This window comes from Pelobates fuscus, chromosome 1, assembly GCF_036172605.1.
Source record: "Pelobates fuscus isolate aPelFus1 chromosome 1, aPelFus1.pri, whole genome shotgun sequence".
Lineage (NCBI taxonomy): Eukaryota > Metazoa > Chordata > Amphibia > Anura > Pelobatidae > Pelobates > Pelobates fuscus.
The window spans coordinates 392,553,493-392,578,876 of NC_086317.1; the positions used below are offsets into that span (position 1 = coordinate 392,553,493).

A 25,384-nucleotide genomic window follows, 5' to 3' on the forward strand; every position below is an offset into this window, starting at 1 on the left:
TATCACAATGCCGCACCTACTATTCTTTGCAGTGGCTACAACTACACTACGTGGTCTGTTTATTAAACTATACCTATTTCACATACAGATTTAATATACTTTTATTACGCTATATCTATTACCAATTTACAGTGGGAATAATCTGGCTATTATACACCACTCTCGCTTGTATATAGGTTTATATTTATTTTTTGGTTTGTATATAGTGTGTGTGTATATATATATATATATATATATATATATATATATTTTTTTTTTTTTTTTCCTTTTAAATTTACCTAATAAAAGTTAATTTTCTCTTAGGGCACTCAATTGGTCCTTGTTCGTTATTACTACTTTGGTAGTTCTTTTAAGGTTAACCCCACTTTAGAGTGTTTCCCTAAATGCTTCCACCCCCCCCCCCTTTTTTTTACTCTACTTTATAAATCCAGACACAAATGTATTTATTTTGAGTTACTTTTCCTAAGCTGGTCATAACGTTATTGCCTAAACTGTGAAAAGTGTTGTTTCCCCCCCATGTTTTGGCTTTTTTCTTTATAATTTATATATGTACGTGTGGCAGCAAATTAAGGCCCCTTTTGTCCTCTAAAAAAAAAAAACAGTATATAATGTGTTTTGGTGCAATAAATGAGAGATGCAAATTGCAGTTTAATACAAACTGCAAAAATTGCGAAGCTTCTGAAGCTGTGTCTTTAAGGGGTGAAAGGAACACTATAGTGTCAGAAACACAAACATGCATTCCTCACACTATAGTGTTAAACTATTTAGGTCCCATTGCATCGCATGGGAATGGTGATTTTACTTTGACAGCCAGGGAGGATTACACTTTTATTACTAAAAGTGCAAATATCTCAAATGAATAGGCACTTTTATGAAGTGCAGTTAATATAGGATACGCCTTACACATAAAGCATGTGTGTGGAATGGTGGTCCTTTAACTATTATGGTCCTTATGAGACCTGAGAACATGTGGGTATTTTAACTCCACTCACACCAAATGACTTGTTTTACTTAATAAAAAAAAGGATCAGATATTTTACTTTTTCTTTTATAACCAAGACAACAGTTTGCTGTTGGACAGTATACACATATACAGTTGTTTTTATTGTAGGTCTATTTTAATACAAAAACAAAAATACAATTTCTTCAATATGTCAAATTTAACAAAGTGACGAATTCCTTAGGTATTCTTCAGTCGAAACTTGAACATCTAAAAGGTTGGCCAAAAAAAACAAAACCTCCATCCCCTTTTAAAGAAATCTCTTACTCTGTAAACATATTTACACATTTCTGAAAAGGGAAAAAAACATGGTCTATTTTTGTTTCTAATTTTAATGTTTCCCATGTCCTCAACAGTCCACATTTTCATGTAAGCTGTAGAATAGCTCCAAGCCAAGGTTTGAACTAGCATCTCTGGCACCTACGACCACATGGATGACTGCGAGATGTTCTAAAGGATGTCTGCGCTTCACAATGAAGTGGTGAGGTTAGCAGCTTCAAAATTCCTTCTTTATATCTATCGGAGAAAAAAAAATTACCTGTTATAAACATATATAGGTATATGGCTTGTTTTGTTCATTGGTTCACAACAACAACAAAAAACAACAAATTGCTTAAATGGAAGTGATCTATAAACTGGGAGAACATTTCATTCCACTATGAAAATTACTTTTAAGGGACACTTCAGACCCCAAAAGCACTCCAGCTTACTGCAATGCTTTGTGTGTTTAGAGTGTCTTTGTTTCTCATTTTACAAAAAGTGTATATCTTAATAGAAATTAGCACTTTTTGCAAATTAACCTTGTTACATTCGTGGCTGTCAGACCACCAGTCTTGTTTCTTCCTGGTTGTTTAGCTCAGTGTAGCTAAAGTCACGAGTCAGGCATTTGCTCAGAGTGCAAACCTTGCAAAGACTTCTCATTGAGCTGCACTAGGATGTCTGTAATTAGACAAAACATGCAAAGCCATTGCAAGCATCGCCCTTTACAAGCTGTGTTTAGATATACTACCAATGAAATGTTTATTTAAATGCATGTTTTCATTGGGGATATATCTACTAATCTTATTTTTATCTGTATTTGGGCAGTGGAGGGTGCCTTAAATAGATACTTTTTCTATTTTAACATAGAGTCTTAACCATTGAATTATACATTTGCAGTGACTTTATATTTACACAAAAGAAACACCAGGCACTTAAGTCTCTGATATTTGTTCAAGAAGCCACAAATAAGAGAACAAAATACATATTTTTTTAACTCTGAACAATTGCTTTCGTACAATCCCTAATCATAACGAGCTACTTTAATTTTCATTACTCACCACTTCTGCTCAGCAGTTCTCCTTTACGCGACTGGTCCAGTTGATCTAAAAACTGCTCAAAAACCTTTATATATGGTGCTAAGCTGGTTCTCTTATAGTCTGCAAAACAAGAGTCATAAAAGTCGAAGCAAGTTTTAAAAACTGTACAACAATCATTAAATCATTTTTTTTTGGAGATATCTATATATTTTTCCATAAACACGTTTGTAGTGCAATGGTTTAATTCATTCAGTTTTTATTTTTGAACATTTCAGAAACAATAATAGTGTGACAATTTTCCACTCCAATTTTGTTTCTCTCATTTGGCCATCTTTCAATTTAAAACTATATAATTTTTTTCCCCATGAAAAAAAAAAAGCATCATACATCAACAGAACAATTTTGCCTTTCAAAACCCTTATATGTAAAGTTTATAATTATTAAAAACAGTCTTTCCTTCAAATGAAATTGAAAAAAAGCAGAGAGTTCAGCTTACCTCTAGTTCGACGTTTCATTTCAGATTCTCCATCAGGTGACTGGTCTTCATCCTCTTTTTTAATCACTGTGTCCAACTCACTACATATCAAGCTATTGTAAACACAAAAAGAAATTGTTATGGGACTTATTCTTACAGAATCATCAACTTCTCTATGATCATTGGATTAACACATCAACAATTCTACCCATAAACTACTTGTCCACTCTATGGCTTTAAGGAAATACATTTCGATTTCAGGAATTACAATTCCAGTGTCTTCATTTCAAGTTCAAGGGACACTAGTCACCCAGACCACTTCTTCAATGAAGTTATCGGTGTGCAGTGATCATATCATTTTAACCTTGCAATTTTTCTTTTTAAAAACTAATGTGTACATTGCAGGGTTAAAGCCACCTCTAGTGACTGTCATACTGACAACCAGTAGAGGCACTTCAACAGCAGAGTAAAACTCCTATGGGATAGCTTAAAATTTAGATTTTCTAGACTGAGTTATGCCCTCTGCTGGATGACAACTCACTGCAGACGCTTCATAAGGTTAAATGTTTTGCAGGAACCGTTAATTAAACAGAGGGATGTATTTAATCTATAGTTTTTGTGGCCCTCTCTTTTTAACCCCTTAACGCCGTTACATGCCTTCCCGCATTAAAAGGGCTTTAAAGCCGTTGCGGCGGCATAGAACGCCGTAACGGCTTGCAGCCCCTGGAGGTCCGGTGGACTTACCTCCACCGCGATCCTCTTCTGGAGGGCTGCCTCACAGCCCAGGCAGCCCTCCCCCGGCAAAAGAAGCCCCCGGGGGCCATGTGATCGCTCTCAAAGAGCGATCACATGGCCCCCTATAGCTGGCAGGAGGACTGTCTGAAATGTCAGAGTCCCCCTGCTGGTGGGAAAGTAAAAAAATATATATATAAGACATGTGTAAAATAAAAGTATATATATATATATATATATATATACACATATATATATATATATATATATATATACACACATACATACATACATATATATATACACACACACACACATAAAAGAGTACATTAGTATACACCTAGAATTTAAATACAGTTGCAAGAAAAAGTATGTGAACCCTTTGGAATGATATTGATTTCTGCACAAATTGGTCATAAAATGTGATCTGATCATCTAAGTCACAACAATAGACAATCACAGTCTGCTTAAACTAATAACACACAAAGAATGAAATGTTGCCATGTTTTTATTGAACACACCATGCAAACATTCACAGTGCAGGTGGAAAAAGTATGTGAATCCTTGGATTTAATAACTGGTTGAACCTCCTTTGGCAGCAATAACTTCAACCAAACGTTTCCTGTAGTTGCAGATCAGACGTGCACAACGGTCAGGAGTAATTCTTGACCATTCCTCTTTACAGAACTGTTTCAGTTCAGCAATATTCTTGGGATGTCTGGTGTGAATCACTTTCTTGAGGTCATGCCACAGCATCTCAATCGGGTTGAGGCCAGGACTCTGACTGGGCCACTTCAGAAGGCGTATTTTCTTCTGTTTAAGCCATTCTGTTGTTGATTTACTTCTATGCTTTGGGTCATTGTCCTGTTGCAACACCCATCTTCTGTTGAGCTTCAGCTGGTAGACAGATGGCCGTAAGTTCTGCAAAATGTCTTGATAAACTTGGGAATTTTTCCTTCGATGATAGCAATCTGTCCAGGCCCTGACGCAGCAAAGCAGCCCCAAACCATGATGCCCCACCACCATACTTCACAGTTGGGATGAGGTTTTGATGTTGGTGTGCTGTGCCTTTTTTTCTCCACACATAGTGTTGTGTGTTTCTTCCAAACAACTCAACTTTGGTTTCATCTGTCCACAGAATATTTTGCCAGTACTGCTGTGGAACATTCAAGTTCTCTTGTGCAAACTGTAAACGTGCAGCAATGTTTTGTTTGGACAGCAGTGGTTTCCTCTGTGGTATCCTCCCATAATATCCATTCTTGTTTAGTGTTTTACGTATTGTAGATTTGCTAACAGGGATGTTAGCATTTGCCAGTGATTTTTGTAAATCTTTAGCTGACACTCTAGGATTCTTCTTCACCTCATTGAGCAGTCTTGCACTGTGCTCTTGCAGTCATCTTTACAGGACGGCCACTCCTAGGGAGAGTAGCAGAAGTGCTGAACTTTCTCCATTTATAGACAATTTGTCTTACTGTGGACTGATGAACAGCAAGGCTTTTGGAGATTCTTTTATAACCCTTTCCAGCTTTATGCAAGTCAACAATTCTTAATTGTAGGTCTGCTGAGAGCTCTTTTGTGCGAGGCATCATTCACATCAGGCAATGCTTCTTGTGAAAAGCAAACCCGGAACTGGTGTGTATTTATAGGGCAGGGCAGCTGTAACCAACACCTCCAATCTCATCTCATTGATTGGACTCCAGTTGGCTGACATCTCACTCCAATTAGCTCTTGGAGATGTCATTAGTCTAGGGGTTCACATACTTTTTCCACCTGCACTGTGAATGTTTACATGGTGTGTTCAATAAAAACATGGCAACATTTCATTCGTTGTGTGTTATTAGTTTAAGCAGACTGCGATTGTCTATTGTTGTGACTTAGATGATGATCAGATCACATTTTATGACCAATTTGTGCAGAAATCCATATCATTCCAAAGGGTTCACATACTTTCTTGCAACTGTACCTATAAATGCATATATATTAAAATTCCAAGTGTATATTTAAGTAATCTTTTAACATAATTATGTGATTTGATTAATTAAAATTTGATTGACATGCCTGACAACACAGGGAGAAAGTGCAGAGAATTTAATTCGCAAGCACTATATTTGACCCTGTAACTCTCCAAGACTCAAAAAACCTGTACATAGGGGGTACTGTTTTACTCGGAAGACTTCGCTGAACTCAAATATTAGTGTTTAAAACTGGTAAATTGTATTACAACGATGATATTTTAAGTAAAAGTGACGTTTTTTGCATTTTTTTTTACAAACGAACAGCACTTTTATGGACTATATTATTGTTGTAATATGTTTTACTGTTTTAAAACACTAATATTTGTGTTTAGTGAAGTCTCCCGAGAATAACAGTACCCCCCATGAACAGGTTTTATGGTGTTTTAGAAAGTTAGAAAGTCACATATAAGGCTTGCATTTCATTTTTTTGACATTGAAATTTGCCAGATTGTGGCTACTAAAAAAAGACTAAACATACCCCACTTTCAATACCTTGGGTTGTCTACTTTTTTCAAATGGAATGCCATTATGGGGGTAATTCTCATTCCTGGGCTACCACACCGTCTCAAAGGTAACATTACTAATCTGGCAAATTTCAATTTGAAAATGGAACGTTCTATATTTGACCCTGTAACTTTCCAAAACACCATAAAACCTGTTAATGGGGGGTACTGTTGTACTCGTGAGACATCGCTGATTACAAATATGTGCATTTTTTTGCAGTAAAACCTAACAGTATTATGACATTAACAGCTAAAATGTCGGACAGAAATACAAAAAATAAAATAAAAAAAACAATTCTTATTTTCTCACATTTTTTTCAATTTTATTCATAATAAATTATGTTCCATATATGAATAGTTAATGATAGATTAAAGCCCTGTTTCTCCTGAACAAAATGATATATAATAAGTGTGGGTGCATATAATTTGAAAGAGGGGAAACTACGGGTGAACAGACATATAGCGCAAATTCCAGTTTTTGTTTACGTTTTGTTTTGATCAGAACATGCACTATTGACTCTGTCCTGAAGGGGTTTAATGCATTATGAAAATAAAAAAAAATGAATGATCAAATTCCAGCGAGTATGCAATTCAGCATTTTCTTCACTCTGTCAAAGTCCACATCTATACGTTTTAGAATCACCTCATCCAACGGAGACTTGTGGGATGAGGCACGAGTAAAGAGTCATCTCATTAATGTGCAGCAACATCAAAGATATCACAAGTTTCTATTATGGAGGTAAGAATCAGAACTAGAAAGTATCAGAGCAGACAGTAGATTCACTGGTGCTCTATTGGATTCTGTGCAGTTGTCCAACCACCACTCTTAGGCAAAGAGGGGGGTGGTTAGGATAGTGACAGTCAGAGTCAGGTTAGACAGGAACAATTGGATATCTCATCATCCATTGAATAAAAATCATAAAAAAGCCTAGCTGCTCTTCTGTACCCTCCTCCCTAAACCTCGAGAATGTTGAAAACGTAATAATATTGTTTGTTCCTCTCCCCCTTTCTCTTCTGTACCCCCTTACAAACTGAAAACAATAAAAATTGTCAAATTAAAAAAAAAAAGCCTAGCTGCTAGTGCCACTTATATCCACTTTCATTCACTGATTGTTTTTTCTGGATTTCTAACTTATTTTGTTTCCAGTAAGAGACTATATTAATTTGCAGTGTGAATTAAGAAAAAAGGATGGAATAAAAGAACATGGAAAATCCCTAAAAGACAGAGCAACGCACCAAAATATAAAACATAACTTTTAATTAGTTAATTAAAAAACATCAAGTACTGATTAGAAAGAAATCCATTTTAGCTTGAGTAAATATATAAAAAATGACCACCACATAGCTATCAACTAGATAGATACAAATCTATCCACGTATGTTATGTTGTGTTTCAATATCTGGTTTACAGCGTTTGATCAATATGCAGCATTATATCAATAACCTCCTGAGGAGTGTGTGTACAGGTCAAAGAGACACACTCCTGGGGGTAATGAAATGGAAAGGGGAAGAAAAGGAATAGGATAGAGAGATAGATATAGATATATATATATATATACACACACAAGGACTGAGGTTTATATCTACAACCTCCGGCATTGATTGGATGAAATCCTCCACCAATCCAGAGTGGTTTAGTCCATGGGTGGGCGTGTTATTAAGAAGTACGGGCGGGATGTGGAAAATAGTTTATTAACCCATTTATGGCAATTTTAAACAATGACAAGTACTTAAATCACTCAATATAACGATTAGGAGTGTACATGAAAGTATTCTAGTGATATACACAGAAACAGAATTAGAAACAATGTCAAAAATGATAGTCTGGCCAATTGTCATAAATGAAGACTACATTTAGCGGAGAGAAACTGATCAGGTTTGTAAAAATATGATTTCGTACTCTGTATGTTTAAAGTTGATAAAAATAAGAAACATTACTGTTCCTATGCCAATAATGTTATATTAGTCGATAGACATACTACATGTTTTTTTGTGTGTCAACATGTAGGTTATCCCCCTAGATTGGGGAAATTTAGTGAACAGATAAACCCCCTATGTAAGTGTTGTCATCAGGTATAAAGGAAACAATATCCTCCTATAATAAGATAATAAATGCCAACAAGCCTTCACAGTTGGGTGTTGCCATGTAATATCTAGTAAGGTAAATGATCTAGCTAATGAATGGTTAATGTGTACAAAATGGCTATTAATATTGTCCCAATGTTTGAATATATCAAAAAGGCATTAAAATACGATTCCACATTAAAGAGTGGGGTCTAAAAGTGAACCTTTGAGTAAGGAAAAGTTCCAAAATAGGTAGAGAGACCAGAAAAATATAAAGAATCAAGAAAGAAGTATCTGATTCTATCCGCACACTAGAAATCAACATACAGGCGATAAGGGTGTAATCTCCTTAAGATACTCACAGATTTGGCTATAGTTGGTATAAGACAAAATTAATTACAACATGATATTGGTTTTGTATGCCAATACTAAAAGTACCATTTAGACAGTTATTAGCCAATAAAAAGTGTGTCACATGTGGATTAATGGATTAAAATTAAACTCCTCATTGAGTCCTTTAGGGAAAGAGTTTGAAATAAGTAGATCCATTGTGACTGCCTTTAAAAGGCACAAGTTCATATTACCTTTGCAATGATTTAAATTACATTTTTGAATCACTTGAAATTTTAAGGCATTTAGATTAGCAGCGTGGTTTCGTACATACATGTCTAGCCACTGGGGTGCCAATTTTTTAATTTCTGACAGAATTAACATGTTGCAAGATCCTACAACGCAACTGCTGAAATACGTGTTTCCGATATACTGTAATCTGCAGGTACAGGCAATAAGGTACACCACATCTGTTGAACTACAATTTGCAGAGTTCTTCCACTGCTTGTGCTTTGGAAATTGCAAGCTTCTCCCCTAAGTAATATACAAAGTGTATGGGCTGCAGTTTACACAAGTGAGTCCTGCCTACACCTAGTGTGGCAGTAGAAATGTTGTGAGCAGGGTACATCACCTTTGAAGATGAAGAATCAGTTTGCATGCATTTGTTCTGTTTGCTGAAGCACTATGCAGCACCTCCTCCACTACTACCACCCAATAGTGACGTGACAAACTTTGATCCACCGTAATGCCAGCTTGGGACGTCCCCTTGTTTACTCACCTCATTAAATTAAAAAACTAAAATGCTCCTTAATTTCCTTTTTTTTTTTTAATGCGGGGCTTTTGCCCTGCTTGAATGGGTCTTGCAGGGCCTGCTACCTCTGATGACATATTTTGAAGAAGCTGATAAGTAAAGGTTTTTTAATCCCCAACAATGGACAGTCACTGACACTTCAGACTTTAAGTGTGAGAAAGCTTGGTTCTTGTCAAGGTGGAAGGGGTGAATCAGTGGTAAATTAAAAAAAAACTTTAATACGGGGAGCCTGACCGCCATGATAGGATGCAAAGCATAGGAGCTCAGTGGCAGGAGTTACTAATTAAGCCTTTTATGGAAAATCTTCCGGCTTGAACTTGCCTGAAGTGAAGCTGTACCTTGTGGGCTGCCAGTAGAGCGCATCCAGCTGCCGGTCCAGTCGTGTGTGGCAGACCCACTGTGGTCCTACCAGTGACCTTTTGGCAAGTGGTGTGGGGGACGCGGCCGATCCCTCAACCTGCTTTCTTCGCTTCCGCGACTCTGCAGATCTTCTCCTACTCTCGCCCCCTCACCACCACCGATGGGGGTTATCCCGGCACACATCTCCAGTGCTGTGGTGGGACCCAACATATACATACAAGCTAAAGCCAGACTCTCAGTCCATTCCAAAATGGCGCATGCCACGTGCTCACCAGCCACCGGAGACAATGTCCCCAATCTTGACATGCCTAGACAGGCTGTTTGAGGAATTCTGGTCCAGGCTCATAGACCGCATGCAAGCAACAAGAGGTGAACCACCAATACTTACCCTGCCTCTTTTCTGCCTGCCAAGCTCTCACCGCAGTCGGAAAGCTGTATCCCACAGACGGCTGCGTGTTCGGAGCGGACCGAGGTCGAACGCACTTGGGAGGAAGAGACCGGTTCGGCCGCGGCAAACTTGGCGCCTACACCAACGCCAGTTATACAGCAGTGGGTACAGCCCTCCTACATGCCAAGCACCTTGCACATGTGTACAGAAGGCATCAGTGCAGCAGCCTGCAGGACGCCTCACATTACAAGCCAATCCCGGGCCACCCTCATCTGGCCATTGGATCACCATGCTCATACGGCTCTGTGTTTTACCCTCTCTAGGTAACGCCATTGCGTCGGACTGTGATTTATGTCCAGCAGGCATAGGCTAAAAGGACATGGATTTCAACTGTTGCCCACCTGGAGCCCTGTCTCTATTCTTCCTAACACGGAACTTTGCCACTGGTGAAACTCACCCACTCGTAGTCTGCAATGCCTTTAGTTCCAGCATGTGTTAAATTTATTTATTTATTTTTAATTCTTTATTTTTGTCGTGCAGATGAGTACAACAGCGCTCGTAGTGCCATAATAGCAGTCTCAAGCGCGAATACATAAAAACAATATAACATGAGTATGGCATGAGGAAGACTTGCACATTTTTAACCCCTTAAGGACACATGACATGTGTGACATGTCATGATTCCCTTTTATTCCAGAAGTTTGGTCCTTAAGGGGTTAAGTAAAAAATGATTCAAAACAAGATAACATAAGAGAGTGATGAGTGCATGTTTGCATGCGAGGGAAGAAGTATCGGTAGCTTATTCTGAGCTTTGCACATAGATAGAAATATTAAAGATAAAATAAAAAATAAAAATACAAGTATAGTGAGGTAGACATGCTAAGCCGTGATATTTAGTTTGGAAGACTAATTAGGCAAGAAGCATGAAGCTCTAAGATGTTCCACAATTGGTAAATTACAGTGTTGCTATAGAGTGAGCATAAACGAGTGGCGGCTGCATTGCCTCAGGTTATTATACAATCTAAGCTAACATGTCAGCTAGACAGGCAAATGAGTATGTCAAAATGATAGTTATAGGGTTAAACTAAAGGTTATAACATGTCATAGCTCGACAATTTAACACTACACAAGATGGGAGAACTAAAGCAAAATAACGAACACTGTTTAAACGGCAGGATCTGACATTAAATGAGTATACTTGTTAGCAATGGCAATAAGAGTGTCTCAAGTCCTATTGTGTATCCAGGTTGGTAGGTGGGCAGCTGGTATGTGTAAGTCCTCACCCAAAGCTGCTGGTGTTCAACCTACGCCTGTGCTCTGGATCTCATTGAGGCAGTTGTGGGGCGGTAGAAGGCAGGGGCAGAGATCAGCGTCCCTCCAGCCCCAGGCTCTGCAGAGAGCGCGCATCTTAGCTCCACGGATTCGGTAGCTCATGCTGGAGTCCGGATCCTTCCCATGTCGGGGATTGCAGGAGCTCCTGGTGTTTCTACGCCGCCTGCGGCGTCGGAGCCTCCGCTTATGTGGATGATGCCGGGAGTGTGCTTCCCTGTGGGCTCTCAACCCAGGCGGGCCAGTGTATGCTGGTTCTTGCTTTGACGTGGTAGTTGCGCCCTGAGGGGGCCTGCTTGCTCCCCGCTTCTCCCCGCTCCGCACTCCTGCCCAGGATCGGCCCAGCCAGAGTATCTCGTTGCGTCTGTGCTTTGACGGGCACCTGCCAGGCTGAGAGTTCCTCTGTACCTTTGGTAGGTGAATGGCTTTGTGTGGGCAGGGGAGAGCCTCTTAGTCTCAGCTCCAGACGGAGCCAAAAGGCTGCGAAGATGGCGTCGATACTGTCGAGTGTAGCGCGTGGCTGCGCTTCTGCAGGAGGCCCACGTGAGTGCTCTGCCATGCCAGGAGTAGTGAGTTGTGGTCGTCGCTTTAGAGCAGGCGAGCGACCTCCTGGGACCGGGATAACCCCCGCCCGTCCATAGGGGGGGGGACAAGGGCCCATATTCAGCCTTCCAGCTTCGTTCGGCAGTGGGAGAGCGGCCGCCTCTCCCGTGACTGCCTTGCTTGTAGGCCTCATAGTGCAGTCGGGGGGTTCTCGCTGGTGGGTCAGCATGAGTGGTACCGTTGCATGCCCCTTAGTGTCACCGATTGCTTGGTAGCCTTATATGTCGAGTATAGGTAATTTTGAAGCAGTTATGCCACAATCTTTGCCTCCATGAGCAGGAGCTGCTCTGCTTAGCGTCTGCTCAGTTCGGCGGTCAGGCCCCGCCCGGCATGTGTTAAATTTTAAGTTTGTTTTAACATACAAGATGAGTTTTAACACTACTCATTTATCGATAATCCATTTTACAAGCAAATTATCTTACCCTGCTTCCCCTCTCCCCCCCCCCAAAAAGGTGCAGTATTTCAGATATGTATTTCAACATTTTGTTGAATTATTTAATTGCAATGACTTTACTTCTCCATGAAGTGCAAAAATAAAGAATAAAAAAAATAAATAAATAATTGAATGATATCTGCTCCCCATTTTTCATACAGGATGGCAAAAGAAACAATTACAATCAATCACTAAAAAACTAAGTTCTACACTTCCTATTTTTTTTTTTTTTATTAATCCAGATACATAATATAATTTTAGCAGCACAGAATTGGCATTGCCTGATATTGCGTAGCCATTAGTCCAGGCAATATTGTAGCCTGTTTTGGATGACAGCACGAAATTGACACCATTTTTCTTATTGTAAGACTTGCTTAAACTATTTTTTTCCCCCCGGCATTAAAATTCTGAGAAGCTGGACTGCAACATGGATTAAGAACCATAATTTTTCTGCATTGCACAAGTCTAATATACACACAAACACATACATAACATGTTACATTTCTAAATGCGCATTCTTGCAAACCCCTTAACCCCTCTAATCTTATATGCAACCATTTAATCCAATTTGAATCAATAAGGAATCACATTGACATAGTTTTGACATCTTGGAAAATATCACATTTGTCTGAATTATAAGGCTAAAGATTCATTCTCTTAAGATTAAACTATTTACCCTACCTTATTGTTGGCACTGCAAAAGGATCAAATTTGTCCAAACTTCTCAAGTCTATGGGGACAGAAATACGACCTGGAAAAATATTAAAAAAGTATAATGTTTGAAAAAGATTTATTTAAAAATTAGGTACTTAGAAACATCTTTTAGAACAATAAAATACCCATTTTCTTCTGGTTACATGCCATAATGCACAACGGAGATTCAGAGGGCGTATCCAGCCAACAGAGAGCAACCATTTCTATAAATCACTTGGGACATGGGGAGTTCTTTATGTTCCCAAGTTGTTTGAGTACACATCTTTAAGATAATTCCAGGAAAATCAGTGGTTACAAACCAGTCCTTCAAATTTTACAATAAGGTTACAAAACTCAGTGTAGTATTATAGCAACTTGTCCGATAAAGTTGGATGCTTCTCTGACTTGCATTTGCGTTCATCATGCTGGGCTGATAACACAGAACACAGACTTTCAAGTATTGTGTTTCTAGTGGTGGTCTAAAAACCACTCTGAAATTACACTTCTCACATTTGTGGCTACAGAGGTGCATTCTATGATGAACGTGGAGACACCAAAAAATCGATCCTGCAAGGATTGCAGGACTACAACAAGTCTGAGTGACAGTCAATAGATGACGTTGGGCAGCAAAATAAACCTTTACTTTCCTCAGAAAAGTCAGGATTTATACTGCAGAGGCATGCCTTTTGCCCCACACTACATTTAGCCATGTCGCTTTAGTGTGACTAGTAGAAGTAGCTAGTCTTGTCATATGCAGCCACCATTATGTACCATATAAACCAGGGTGGCCCACAAGGTAAACCCCCAGATGGTGTAGAACTACAACTCCCATGATGCTTCGCATGCCTTGAGAATATACCTTTTGGGCACCCCTGATATAAACAGCTTCCATTTAATTTGGAGTGGAATTTCCTGCTGCTAATCAGTCCACCAGAAAAGTATGACCATAGAGGGGAAAGCAACAACATTGCTCTAGAGCCAAAATACTAACACATCAAAAACTTACCAGCCCACTAGTAAGTTTACACTTTTCAAACCTAGTTATGTTTTTTTATTGTTATAGATTGATATGAAATGGAAAAAATAAAGTATATATAAGTATATGTAACCAGAAGTTTGTTCTTCAGCTTAATGGGGCACTATAAACACAACATCATGCTTTAATGATTATAATGTCAGGAGTCAAAAAGGTATATAGATGGGGCGGGGCCTGACCGCCATGCTGACCGGTCGCATGTCACCGAGGCTCCTGCTACATCTAACCTAACTAGCAGAAATCAATAGCCCTAAGGACACTAATGGAACGGAATTGTACACCCGAGTGCATGGGAGAAAGTTGGCGCCACCGTAGACCCCGAGATCGGGAGTTTTGGGGCCCCTGAGGTACGAAAATTCGGAGCCTGCGGCCTAATCGGGAGAAGAGCGGGTCAGACGGCCGCTGCCCTGCCCGTGACCCTGGCAGCTACACTACAACCCCGTGCAACACCTCACAGGCCCCGGTCCCCCCCCACAGGCCGGGGGGGTTATCCCGGCCCCCGCCGGAGGGGACAGAAGATCAGCCACTCACCCTCTCACCTAAGGGGCACGCTTGACGCCCGAGCACATGTGCTCCACTACCATCATGGCGGCTCCAAGACCCACATCAGTCACAAACACAGGCTACACGCAAACGGCAGTCCATCTAGCGGCACCTCACCTCGACTACTGAAACTCCTGCAGGAGCTTCTTTAACACCCGCCTGCATCACCCAGCCTCCGCAACTAAAGCTTGGGCCTGGTCGCCACAACAGCCTTCCCGGGCCTTGAGCCCCTAGAGGACACCCCTCGAACCGCAGCCCAACACCTGGAGGGAACATACCTACCGGGAATCCCGTTGCCGGCCATATCAGGTACCGGAACCGAGGGCACAAGCGGTCAGCTCATGCAGAGCCCGGGGCTGGCGGTGTGATACGCTCCAGACTCCCCCTCCCATCTTACCACAACCAGGACGGAGGCACAAGCAAGTGAGATCCAGATATCCAGCAGGACAGACAGCACGCCGCAACCAGCAGCTCACTGAAGCTGGACCCGTAGGACAGCGTGACTCCCCCAAAGGAACTCCGGTGGTGATCATTACCCTGCTCTAATGTTAACCAGTGGGACATTAAGCCTGTTATATTCAAAGCATAGCCCCACATTTGATCAGTTCTTCTTTTCCCTAAGATATGTCTCCCATAATTTAATATGTCGGTGTGCACACCCTGTTTTATGGCAAAAGCTCTTATTCCTTCACTGACATCCTGACCGCAAGCAAGTCTAATTAACTCTTGGCATTCTTAGATATACAAGCATCTGTTAACCAAATGTACCTTTACCTACCCATTCTTAAAATGTGCAGTCTAATCGAAATGCTGACCAACAGTAATGTTTTATTATGTTATGTTTCCTCTTAAACCTGCATGTTCTGTTGGGGCATTGTAGGATCGGCAGTGTTAATAATATGCACAACAAAAATAAAGAATTACAAAAAAAGGTATATAGATAACATTGCGATAGTGTCAAAGGACTCCTGGCACCATTACAACTACAGCATGCTGTGGTGGTCATGGTGCCCCTTTGGGCAAACAAAACAAAAAAAATAACCAAATCCACACACAGCATAGTTTGAGTATTTAAAAACAAAATAAATAAATAAATAATTTAATGCATACCTGTTTTGGGGTGTACACTGAATGGACTTTTCAACAAGTGATTGAGTCCTTTGCTGACATTTATATCCAAGCGAGGATAACAGTACTGTAACATGATTTCGGAGGCTCCAAGTCCACCTTTCTTAATATCCTATATAGGACACGTGAATTCAGATGGATACACAAATAAATAGTATGGCTAAATATATCAAAACAATATACATTATCACTGAGAAGACCTGCTTTTCCACCCTTGGAATAAAAAACTGTTCAGTTTTATACGGATACAATTTTTATAACGGAGTATGGTTTTAAACATATGTTCTACCTGTCACTTATTGAGGGTTATAGGTGTTGCTAGGGGGGCTGAACCCCTGGATGTTGTGGAATTGATTATGGGAAGAGGGATATTTGTGCTTTTACTTTTAATTGGATTATCTAAGCACAAAAACAACTTTAGATTAAATAAGCAGTTTTTAGTTTATAGATCATGACCCGGCAGTCTCACTGCTCAATTGCTCTGCCATTTTCTAGTTAAATTACTTTTGTTTATGCAGACCTCCGCCTGTGACTCACACAGCCATCATGAAATAAAATAATGTAATTTTCAGATATTACAGCACAGGGTGTTTACGTAAGAAAAGTTTATCTCCTGCTCTATTAATTGAACTTTAATCACACACAGTAGGCTCATGCAGGATATTCACAAAGCAAGTGATTAAAAAAAAATTCTAAATTTCCTCTGGTTACAGATTGACTGCTCTGAGCTCGAGTACGGCACAATTGCATCATAAGAAGGGAAATCTCCTTTGCTGCTGATCTTCATGTCTGATCAGGTGTGAGGTGAGTAGCATGCAGAGAGACTTCACCAGGATCTTTTCAGATACTGCAGGTCTCCCTCTCTCACTCCACGGCTGAACTCCGTCATTTAGCCCTAGTGATTTAAAGGGCAGTGTATTACTTTAATTTATTCATGCTACAGTGAAAAAAACTCTTATCTTGCAACAACTAAATATTTTGGCAAGATCTAACTGGATTTTATTTAGATAGGAAGTTAACCTCCAGTTGTGCAAAAAAAAAAACCAAAAAAAAAAACCCATCTGTTATGCAAAATAAATTAAGAAATTGTAAGTGGCCATTCATTAGAAGGACTGTTCTTACTGCTGCATTTGATAAACATTTTTTAAGCTTCTGCCAACGCTCAACAGAGGAGCGTGCCTTCTGGAATTCTTGTAGCACGGTCTCACGAACTGGTAATCAAGAGAAGTCAAGGAAAAAAAAAACCTGAATGTTTGCCCTACTGTAGAAATTAAAGTAATACTGTACATTGACTGATACATTTATACATTAGAGACATTTAGAAGCCACAAAGACATACTGTACTTTTCATATACTGAAAAGTCACAGCAGAAGTACAGTATACATTTTTAAAAGTTTGTGTTTAAAAATGTATGATTAGTATAATGCACGAACTTTAAAACAGCGTTTGAAAAATCCCACTCATCCCTAACCATTGCCGAGTGAAAATTCAAGCAGAAATTCACCCATGGTGAAAGTGCCAAGGTCTCCCCAGGCTTACAATTCAAAGTAACTTTTCAAGCCTTGCTAGTAGCGTAGAACTTTAAAATGTTGGGGGATAAAAAAAAAATAAAAATACACACACCCTTTAACTGTTTAAAGCTCCAACAAAGTGTTAAAGGCTACATGTTAAAACAGAATAGTAACTGTCTATATGAAAAACAAGGATATCATCTGGAACCAACGCCACCACTTTGTCCCAGCACTGTTTATTTTCCAAGATGTCCTGGTCCACCAAGGCATATTTTTCAAAATACTTTTCCACTACACTGAGTGACTTCCTGTAAGAAAAATAGGCAAGCACCCCATCATGCACAAATTGTTATTCAATAAGTTATTTTCCTGCCTGTAACTACACCTATTTTGCCTAATTTCTGTCATTACTGATTTTGGTGATGTATGCATTCTAATTTCCAAAGAAACATCTTATAATGAACAGAGAATTTACATTTTATATATATTTTAAATTAAAAAAGCTGCATTACAGATCAAAGATCTACAAAAACTAGGGTTTTAATAAAATCCAGAACAGTCAGTCGCTCATGTACAAGAAACTAAGCATTTTGCTTATTTACAAACCTGATGAATGGATGAATTGTTTCAGAAAGCTGTACTTTCTTTATTGTATCTTTACCACCCTAGTAAATATGAAAAAAAAAGTCAAAGAAATAATTAAAAAACATGTGTTGAGGCAGCTATTAATTCCTAGTAGATCAATTCTGTGATGGCTGTGAAGTGCCACCACAAACAAAAAATAAACCATTATGGAATACTCCCCCCCATCCCCCCCAAACAGTTTCCTAAAGCAGAGGTAAGCAAACCTCGGCACTCCAGATGTTGTGAACATCTCCCATAATGCTTTCACAGCCATAATGCTGGCAAAGCATCAATGGAGGTGTAGTCAACATCTGGAGTGCCCAAGGTTGCATACTCCTGTTCTAAAGCATTGTGTTGATCTACTATGTCCAGAAATCCATGGATACTCAAATTGATTGGGCATGGAACCCATTAATTTTGTCTGTCTTTATAAAAGTTATAACACATTTATTCATCCAAAGGGAGAGCCACATGTTCTTTTGAAGGGCCAGTGGGGGAGCGGAGGCTGGCACCTGTGGTTTGTGCCATAGGATGATTACAAAAATCTGAAGAGAATAAATAGTCCTAATAGTCCTAAACAAACGGCAATCATAAGCAGCAATCGTGGGCGACTTTGCAAATGACTGGGAGATGCAAACTATATTTATTCTTAACCGTAAAATTAATGATTTTCCTAGTTCACAATTTGAAACTTCATAAGTAAAATGGAAACAAAAACTATTTTAATGTTCTAAATGTCTCTCCGAGTGCTGCTGTGATTTCAGTAATAAGTCCATGTAAATCTATAAACGGTTATTTATATATATCCTACCTTTACCACGCTTAGATACTCAGCAACAGCTGATCTCTCGGCTTGAGAGAGCTTCCTTGCAGACTCATCACACACCCAGCAGTGGACTCCTCTTCTACCTGAGTAGACCCACAGCCGGTGTCGAAAACCAAAATCATCTAAAACAAATATGTAAGCTTATTTATATATATAAAAAATTTTTTTAAAAAAATGCAGATACCCTATAGAAGAACAGTTGGTATTAAAGCCAATTTTATTTATTGATCCGATCACAAGTAATTTGCTATATCTTCTACAATACACCAGTCACCCACTTTCTCTCTATGTTAAAGGGACACTATAGTCACCAGAACAAATACAGCTTATTGAATTTGTTCTGGTGAGGAGAATCATTACCTTCAGGCTTTTTGCTGTAAACATTGTCTTTTCAGAGAAAATGCAGTGTTTACATTACAGCCTAGTGATGATGTCACTGGCCACTCCTCAGATAGCTGTTAAGAGATCCTTCCCGGATCATGGCTGCCTAAAATGCATCCAAACATTCAGTGTCTCCACCCTCTGCATGCAGACACTCAACTTTCCTCATAGAGATTCATTGATTCAATTTGTCTCTATGAGGAGATGCTGATTGACCAGGGCTGAGTTTGAATCATGCTGGCTCTGCCCCTGATCTGCCTCCTTGTCAGTCTCAGCCAATCCTATGGGGAAGCACTGTGATTGGATCATGCCACCACTTCTGATGTCAGCACACTGCTTGTTTTTCTGAGTCTAACAGCATGCAGAGTTACAGCTTCAAGCTTGAATATAGTAAGATTTTTTACTATATTTATGGAGGCATGAGGGGCCAAGATGGTGGTTTTAACACTATAGGGTCAGGAATACATGTTTGTGTTCCTGACCCTATAGTGATCCTTAACAATGATAAGCATCCAGAAAAGATAATCCCTCATTATTTTCCAAATTAAAGAGACAGCACCAAAATCACTTAAAAGGTACAGTATAGCTTTAGGAATACAAACCTATATTCCTAATGCTATAGTACTCCTTCCCCTAGTTAAATACTGGTGTCCTACCCCCCCTTTCAAAAAAATAAAATAAAGGGTTTTTAATTCACATTTTTCAAGAACAAAGACTCCCTCAGCACTGCTAATACTTACCCTCCTGTGGCAATGGTACAATCCAATGCTCCTCAGAGAAGTATTGGGTACCTGATGCACATATGCAACAATTGAATATCCAAGTTTCCCCATATGAAGCCATCATATTTAGGAGGTGCTGCATCATGTGACAGATTTAATCTGTCAGTGCAGCAGAAGCATCTCTAGAGACTGTCAAGAAAGAAAATCACTAGAGGTAGATTTAACAATGCAGTTTCTACAAAAAAAATTAAAAACATTCTAAACTTTAAAGGACAGGGGCACTCTCCCCAGACAACTTAATTAAGATGAAGTGGTCTGAGTGACTTTAATGTGCTTTTAAACCTTAAATGTTGCAGCTTTGAAATAAATAAAAACAAAACATTGCTGTCCTTTTCGTAGTCACTAGGGATTTCTTACACAAATAGATGCAATAACAGGCAAAATATTCTGATGATGGTTGCTCTGTGCATCCAACACTTCGCTAAGAGAGGCATTGATTTAATGGTTCTCATCAACACATTGGATCAGCATACAATGACAATTTCCACGGAGGTGCTGTGTGATATTAATGAAAAACAAACAAGCTGCTGTGATGGGTGTGTCTCTACATTGCAATACAGGTAAATTGAATGACTTTTTGTCCATTTAAGTGAAAGAAAACATTAATTTCATGTTTATCTCTTATGTAACCTTATTTAATTATTCTTCACAGACCTGCCAAGGCTCTGTCCAAAATTCGAACAGCAATTGTCATTAGAGTCCAACATTTAGTGCATATATCTGCAGAACTAAAAAAAAATAAAAAAATAAAATAAGATTTTAATTTTGAAAAACCCAATATGGATGAACATGTCTGTATATTATTGTTCCGAGTCTTCATACATCTCAAAGGATTCACTTCCATAACCTCTTCACACACACAAAACCACACTTCAAAATCAGCACATTATCCAAGTCACCATCATTCTAGTGCACGCACTGTGAAATGTGAAAGTACAAGATTGCGTACACCAGTTGCACATTGTATTGCATAAAAACGGCATTTTATAATTTATATGCTCATGGCCTGAAAACAAGTACTACAGGGAGTGCAGAATTATTAGGCAAGTTGTATTTTTGAGGATTAATTTTATTATTGAACAACAACCATGTTCTCAATGAACCCAAAAAACTCATTAATATCAAAGCTGAATATTTTTGGAAGTAGTTTTTAGTTTGTTTTTAGTTTTAGCTATTTTAGGGGGATATCTGTGTGTGCAGGTGACTATTACTGTGCATAATTATTAGGCAACTTAACAAAAAACAAATAATTGAAATGGGTATATATTTATTTTTACCAGTGAAACCAATATAACATCTCAACATTCACAAATATACATTTCTGACATTCAAAAACATAACAAAAACAAATCAGTGACCAATATAGCCACCTTTCTTTGCAAGGACACTCAAAAGCCTGCCATCCATGGATTCTGTCAGTGTTTTGATCTGTTCACCATCAACATTGCGTGCAGCAGCAACCACAGCCTCCCAGACACTGTTCAGAGGGGTGTACTGTTTTCCCTCCTTGTAAATCTCACATTTGATGATGGACCACAGGTTCTCAATGGGGTTCAGATCAGGTGAACAAGGAGGCCATGTCATTAGATTTTCTTCTTTTATACCCTTTCTTGCCAGCCACGCTGTGGAGTACTTGGACGCGTGTGATGGAGCATTGTCCTGCATGAAAATCATGTTTTTCTTGAAGGATGCAGACTTCTTCCTGTACCACTGCTTGAAGAAGGTGTCTTCCAGAAACTGGGAGTTGAGCTTGACTCCATCCTCAACCCGAAAAGGCCCCACAAGCTCATCTTTGATGATACCAGCCCAAACCAGTACTCCACCTCCACCTTGCTGGCGTCTGAGTCGGACTGGAGCTCTCTGCCCTTTACCAATCCATCCATCTGGCCCATCAAGACTCACTCTCATTTCATCAGTCCATAAAACCTTAGAAAAATCAGTCTTGAGATATTTCTTGGCCCAGTCTTGACGTTTCAGCTTGTGTGTCTTGTTCAGTGGTGGTCGTCTTTCAGCCTTTCTTACCTTGGCCATGTCTCTGAGTATTGCACACCTTGTGCTTTTGGGCACTCCAGTGATGTTGCAGCTCTGAAATATGGCCAAACTGGTGGCAAGTGGCATCTTGGCAGCTGCACGCTTGACTTTTCTCAGTTCATGGGCAGTTATTTTGCGCCTTGGTTTTTTCACACGCTTCTTGTGACCCTGTTGACTATTTTGAATGAAACGCTTGATTGTTCGATGATCACGCTTCAGAAGCTTTGCAATTTTAAGAGTGCTGCATCCCTCTGCAAGATATCTCACTATTTTTGACTTTTCTGAGCCTGTCAAGTCCTTCTTTTGACCCATTTTGCCAAAGGAAAGGAGGTTGCCTAATAATTATGCACACCTGATATAGGGTGTTGATGTCATTAGACCACACCCCTTCTCATTACAGAGATGCACATCACCTAATATGCTTAATTGGTAGTAGGCTTTCGAGCCTATACAGCTTGGAGTAAGACAACATGCATAAAGAGGATGATGTGGTCAAAATACTCATTTGCCTAATAATTCTGCACGCAGTGTATTGTACTAGCTACATATCCAGTATAGAGAGCTCATTGGAAGTTCTAACTGTACTACTGCAGACTGTATCATAATCCCTCTTCCACCTGACAACTGCTTTTCCCCCCCGTCTATTTTCCCAGTGTGATCTGGAGAGTTGGCCATTTGTTGTAATTAAAAAAAGTACTTCAATACCAATTTCCTGCTTTATATTTATTGCAAAAAAATAAATAAATAAAGAATTAAAGTTACAAACCTGCAGCATCGACGAACATCATCATAATCAGTCATATCTATATCAAACACCAGCTCCTTCTCCTGTGCTTGGAATGTTCCAGACTTCACAGAGTTGTGTTGGCTAGGCTAGGCATCAGAAAGTTAAAATTTACTTTAAAAAGAAAAAACAAATAAACATACAGACAAAAAATATAAAATTCACTATTACTTACCTTGCAGTCAGCACATATCTATTATTAAAAGGTCATACTAAACACCATAACAGCAACTTTGTTGTACTGCCAAGTTATTTGAATTGTATTTTTTTCCAGACTTTATTAAATGCCAGCTTAAAAGCACACTACAGGCATTAAAACCTCTACAGCCTAATCTAGTGGTTCTGAACGGAACAAAGGCAGTGTTTACACTGCTCCCTAAAGTCACTTCAATTAGTTCTGGAAGCCAGGCAGGACGTTTCCCCCCCTTTAGCTCTGTCGTTGTCATGCAAAAGGACTAATACAGGGGCAAAGGGTTAGGCCAGGAAAGCAAAACACAGTAATCACTCCCTCAAAGTTCTGCGCTCACTAATGGGAGAGTTTACCATGGTTTGCAAAAAAAGAAGGTTGCAAACAACAGTCTGCCACATAATGGTGTCCAGGCCACTGTACTTCTCTTGCAGGCTGCCCCACTTGTCCTGTTGACTGGGGGCAGCATCAGGCTCAGCAGCAAAATGTTCTATCTTTTCAGTGCTGAGCTTCCTACTCTGTCATCCCCCTTTTAAAAGGGTATTCTGCAACATCCCCATCATTTAGAGGCCCCAGTACTTCAAAATTCTGTGGGTGAGCTTGTCATGAGGGTCAAGTGGACTGGGTTACCACATTATTTTCGTTAGGCAAGTATGAATTTAAAAAATAATTTCCACACCTCTATTAGAGAGTGTCCCTTTAAAGAAGCACTAACATTATAAACACATATGTATTTAGAATGTTATAGCATCCCTGGTGCCTATTAGATTCAGGACTGCTCTACACAAAAGTTAACCAATGGCATCGTGGTGTTGCTGCTACTCTTCTGAGTAAAATTAATTGGATACATGATTTATTCCAATCTAAAGTATGCAAAACAGGCAGAATACATTTTTTACCACCTTCATTAGGAAGTGCATCTTGGGGCGGTCTGATTGACAGCCAATAGAGACACGAAGACTGTCAAATATAAACATTGCTGTTTCTGACATTTGTCACTGTGCAGGGACAGCATCTAGATACTATTTGAGTTCAAAGCAGACAGCATTAAAAAAACTTTGAGAAACCTTTGGGGTAAAAAAACATAGAACATGTATGTGACACACAACACATATAGAAACACAATATATTAGGATAACTGGAAGGATCATTTAGAACAAACACTGTATGACGCTCCAATGCAGTCTTGGAGCACCGACTCCAAAACAATCACCTTATGTGAATATACAGCTCCAATATCAATCTTGTAGGGATTCATCTTCTGCATCTCTTTCTCGAGTTCATTCTGGTTGCTAAAGGACTGGTATCGTACATAGATGTCATCTTTTAATGTGAAACTAAACTCGCGGTTTTGAAAGTACGTTTTCACAACTGGAAAAAACAGAAAATAAAGAGTGAGTTAATATTTTCATGGTAACAAATTCCACATCACTGGACACATTGAGGGGAAAAAAATAATAATACAGAACTGGAAATGTACATGTGCCTCAGAATATTAAACATGATAAATATAAGTTATTATTGTCTGAAGATAATGTTCAGCCCATGCACAAAGTGAAGAATGTAATTTAACACAATACTATGTAATTTAACACATTATAATACTATGTAATTTAACACATTATAATACAATGTAATTTAACATTACATTACATTAATTAATTACATTAACCATCAGTACCCGATACATATATGATTGAGATTCCTAATAAACACAGTGTTCATTTTCAGACTGTGTCCTGGTAGGTCTCTCATTAGATGTTCACTTACCGCCCCCGTAGTTTAGCCATCGGAAATACTGGTAAAAAGGAAAGAGTCTCCGGTAATAGAGCGGCAGGAGGTCTGGCAGGCTGGCGGCATCATACTGCGATAAGTCCATGCTGCTGCTTCACAAAGCGCCCAGCAGCTCGCTGGCTCTGACAGCAGGAACACAAACTGCGCGGGAAAACGCTCTGTCGCCAGTCATCTGCGTCATTGCGCCAGCAGTCTCCGCGAGAAGGCTTCTGGGAGTTGTAGTTGCTTCGCATTTTGCGACGTTTGTGCTTGTTCCAGTAATAAAAACCGACACGTGGTAAAACAGCTCTGGTTTTTATGTTCTCTGTGTTTTATGTTGACTGATACAAGTCATGTAACCACAGCTTTGCACGGGGGTGGCTGGCTTTAGGTCTGCTTGCGCCCCCTAGTGAAATTTCGGAGTGATGACTCCCCTCCTCTGTCAATTTCAGTGAATGACTCTGTGAGTAACTGCATTTAACCCCTTAAGGACCAAACTTCTGGAATAAAAGGGAATCATGACATGTCACACATGTCATGTGTCCTTAAGGGGTTAACCCCTTAAGGACAGAGCTTCAGAAGCTTGTCTTTCACTTAATGACAACGGCATTTTTTGCATTTTTTGCTATTTGCGTTCAACTGCAATTTGCATTTTACTAATTTATTGCACCGACACATATTATATACCGTTTTTTAAAGGACAGAAAGGGCTTTAATTTGATGTAACACATGTATATATAAAT

At 39.3% G+C, this 25,384-nt stretch overlaps 1 protein-coding gene across 1 annotated transcript; it reads right to left on the reverse strand.

Annotated features, from left to right (window-relative positions):
* Positions 1-1,085: 1,085 nt before the first annotated feature.
* PRIM1 (DNA primase subunit 1) lies at positions 1,086-24,843 on the reverse strand. Its single transcript, XM_063427167.1, has 13 exons — positions 24,639-24,843; positions 24,082-24,239; positions 22,664-22,770; positions 20,521-20,594; positions 18,689-18,825; positions 17,860-17,918; positions 17,452-17,561; positions 16,864-16,955; positions 15,724-15,853; positions 13,023-13,092; positions 2,795-2,886; positions 2,320-2,418; positions 1,086-1,516 (listed from the first exon to the last, which is right to left on the reverse strand). Exons 1-13 carry the CDS (start codon positions 24,745-24,747, stop codon positions 1,497-1,499), a joined length of 1,257 nt encoding a protein of 418 aa, XP_063283237.1. The 5' UTR covers positions 24,748-24,843; the 3' UTR covers positions 1,086-1,496.
* Between the last annotated feature and the right edge of the window lie 541 nt (positions 24,844-25,384).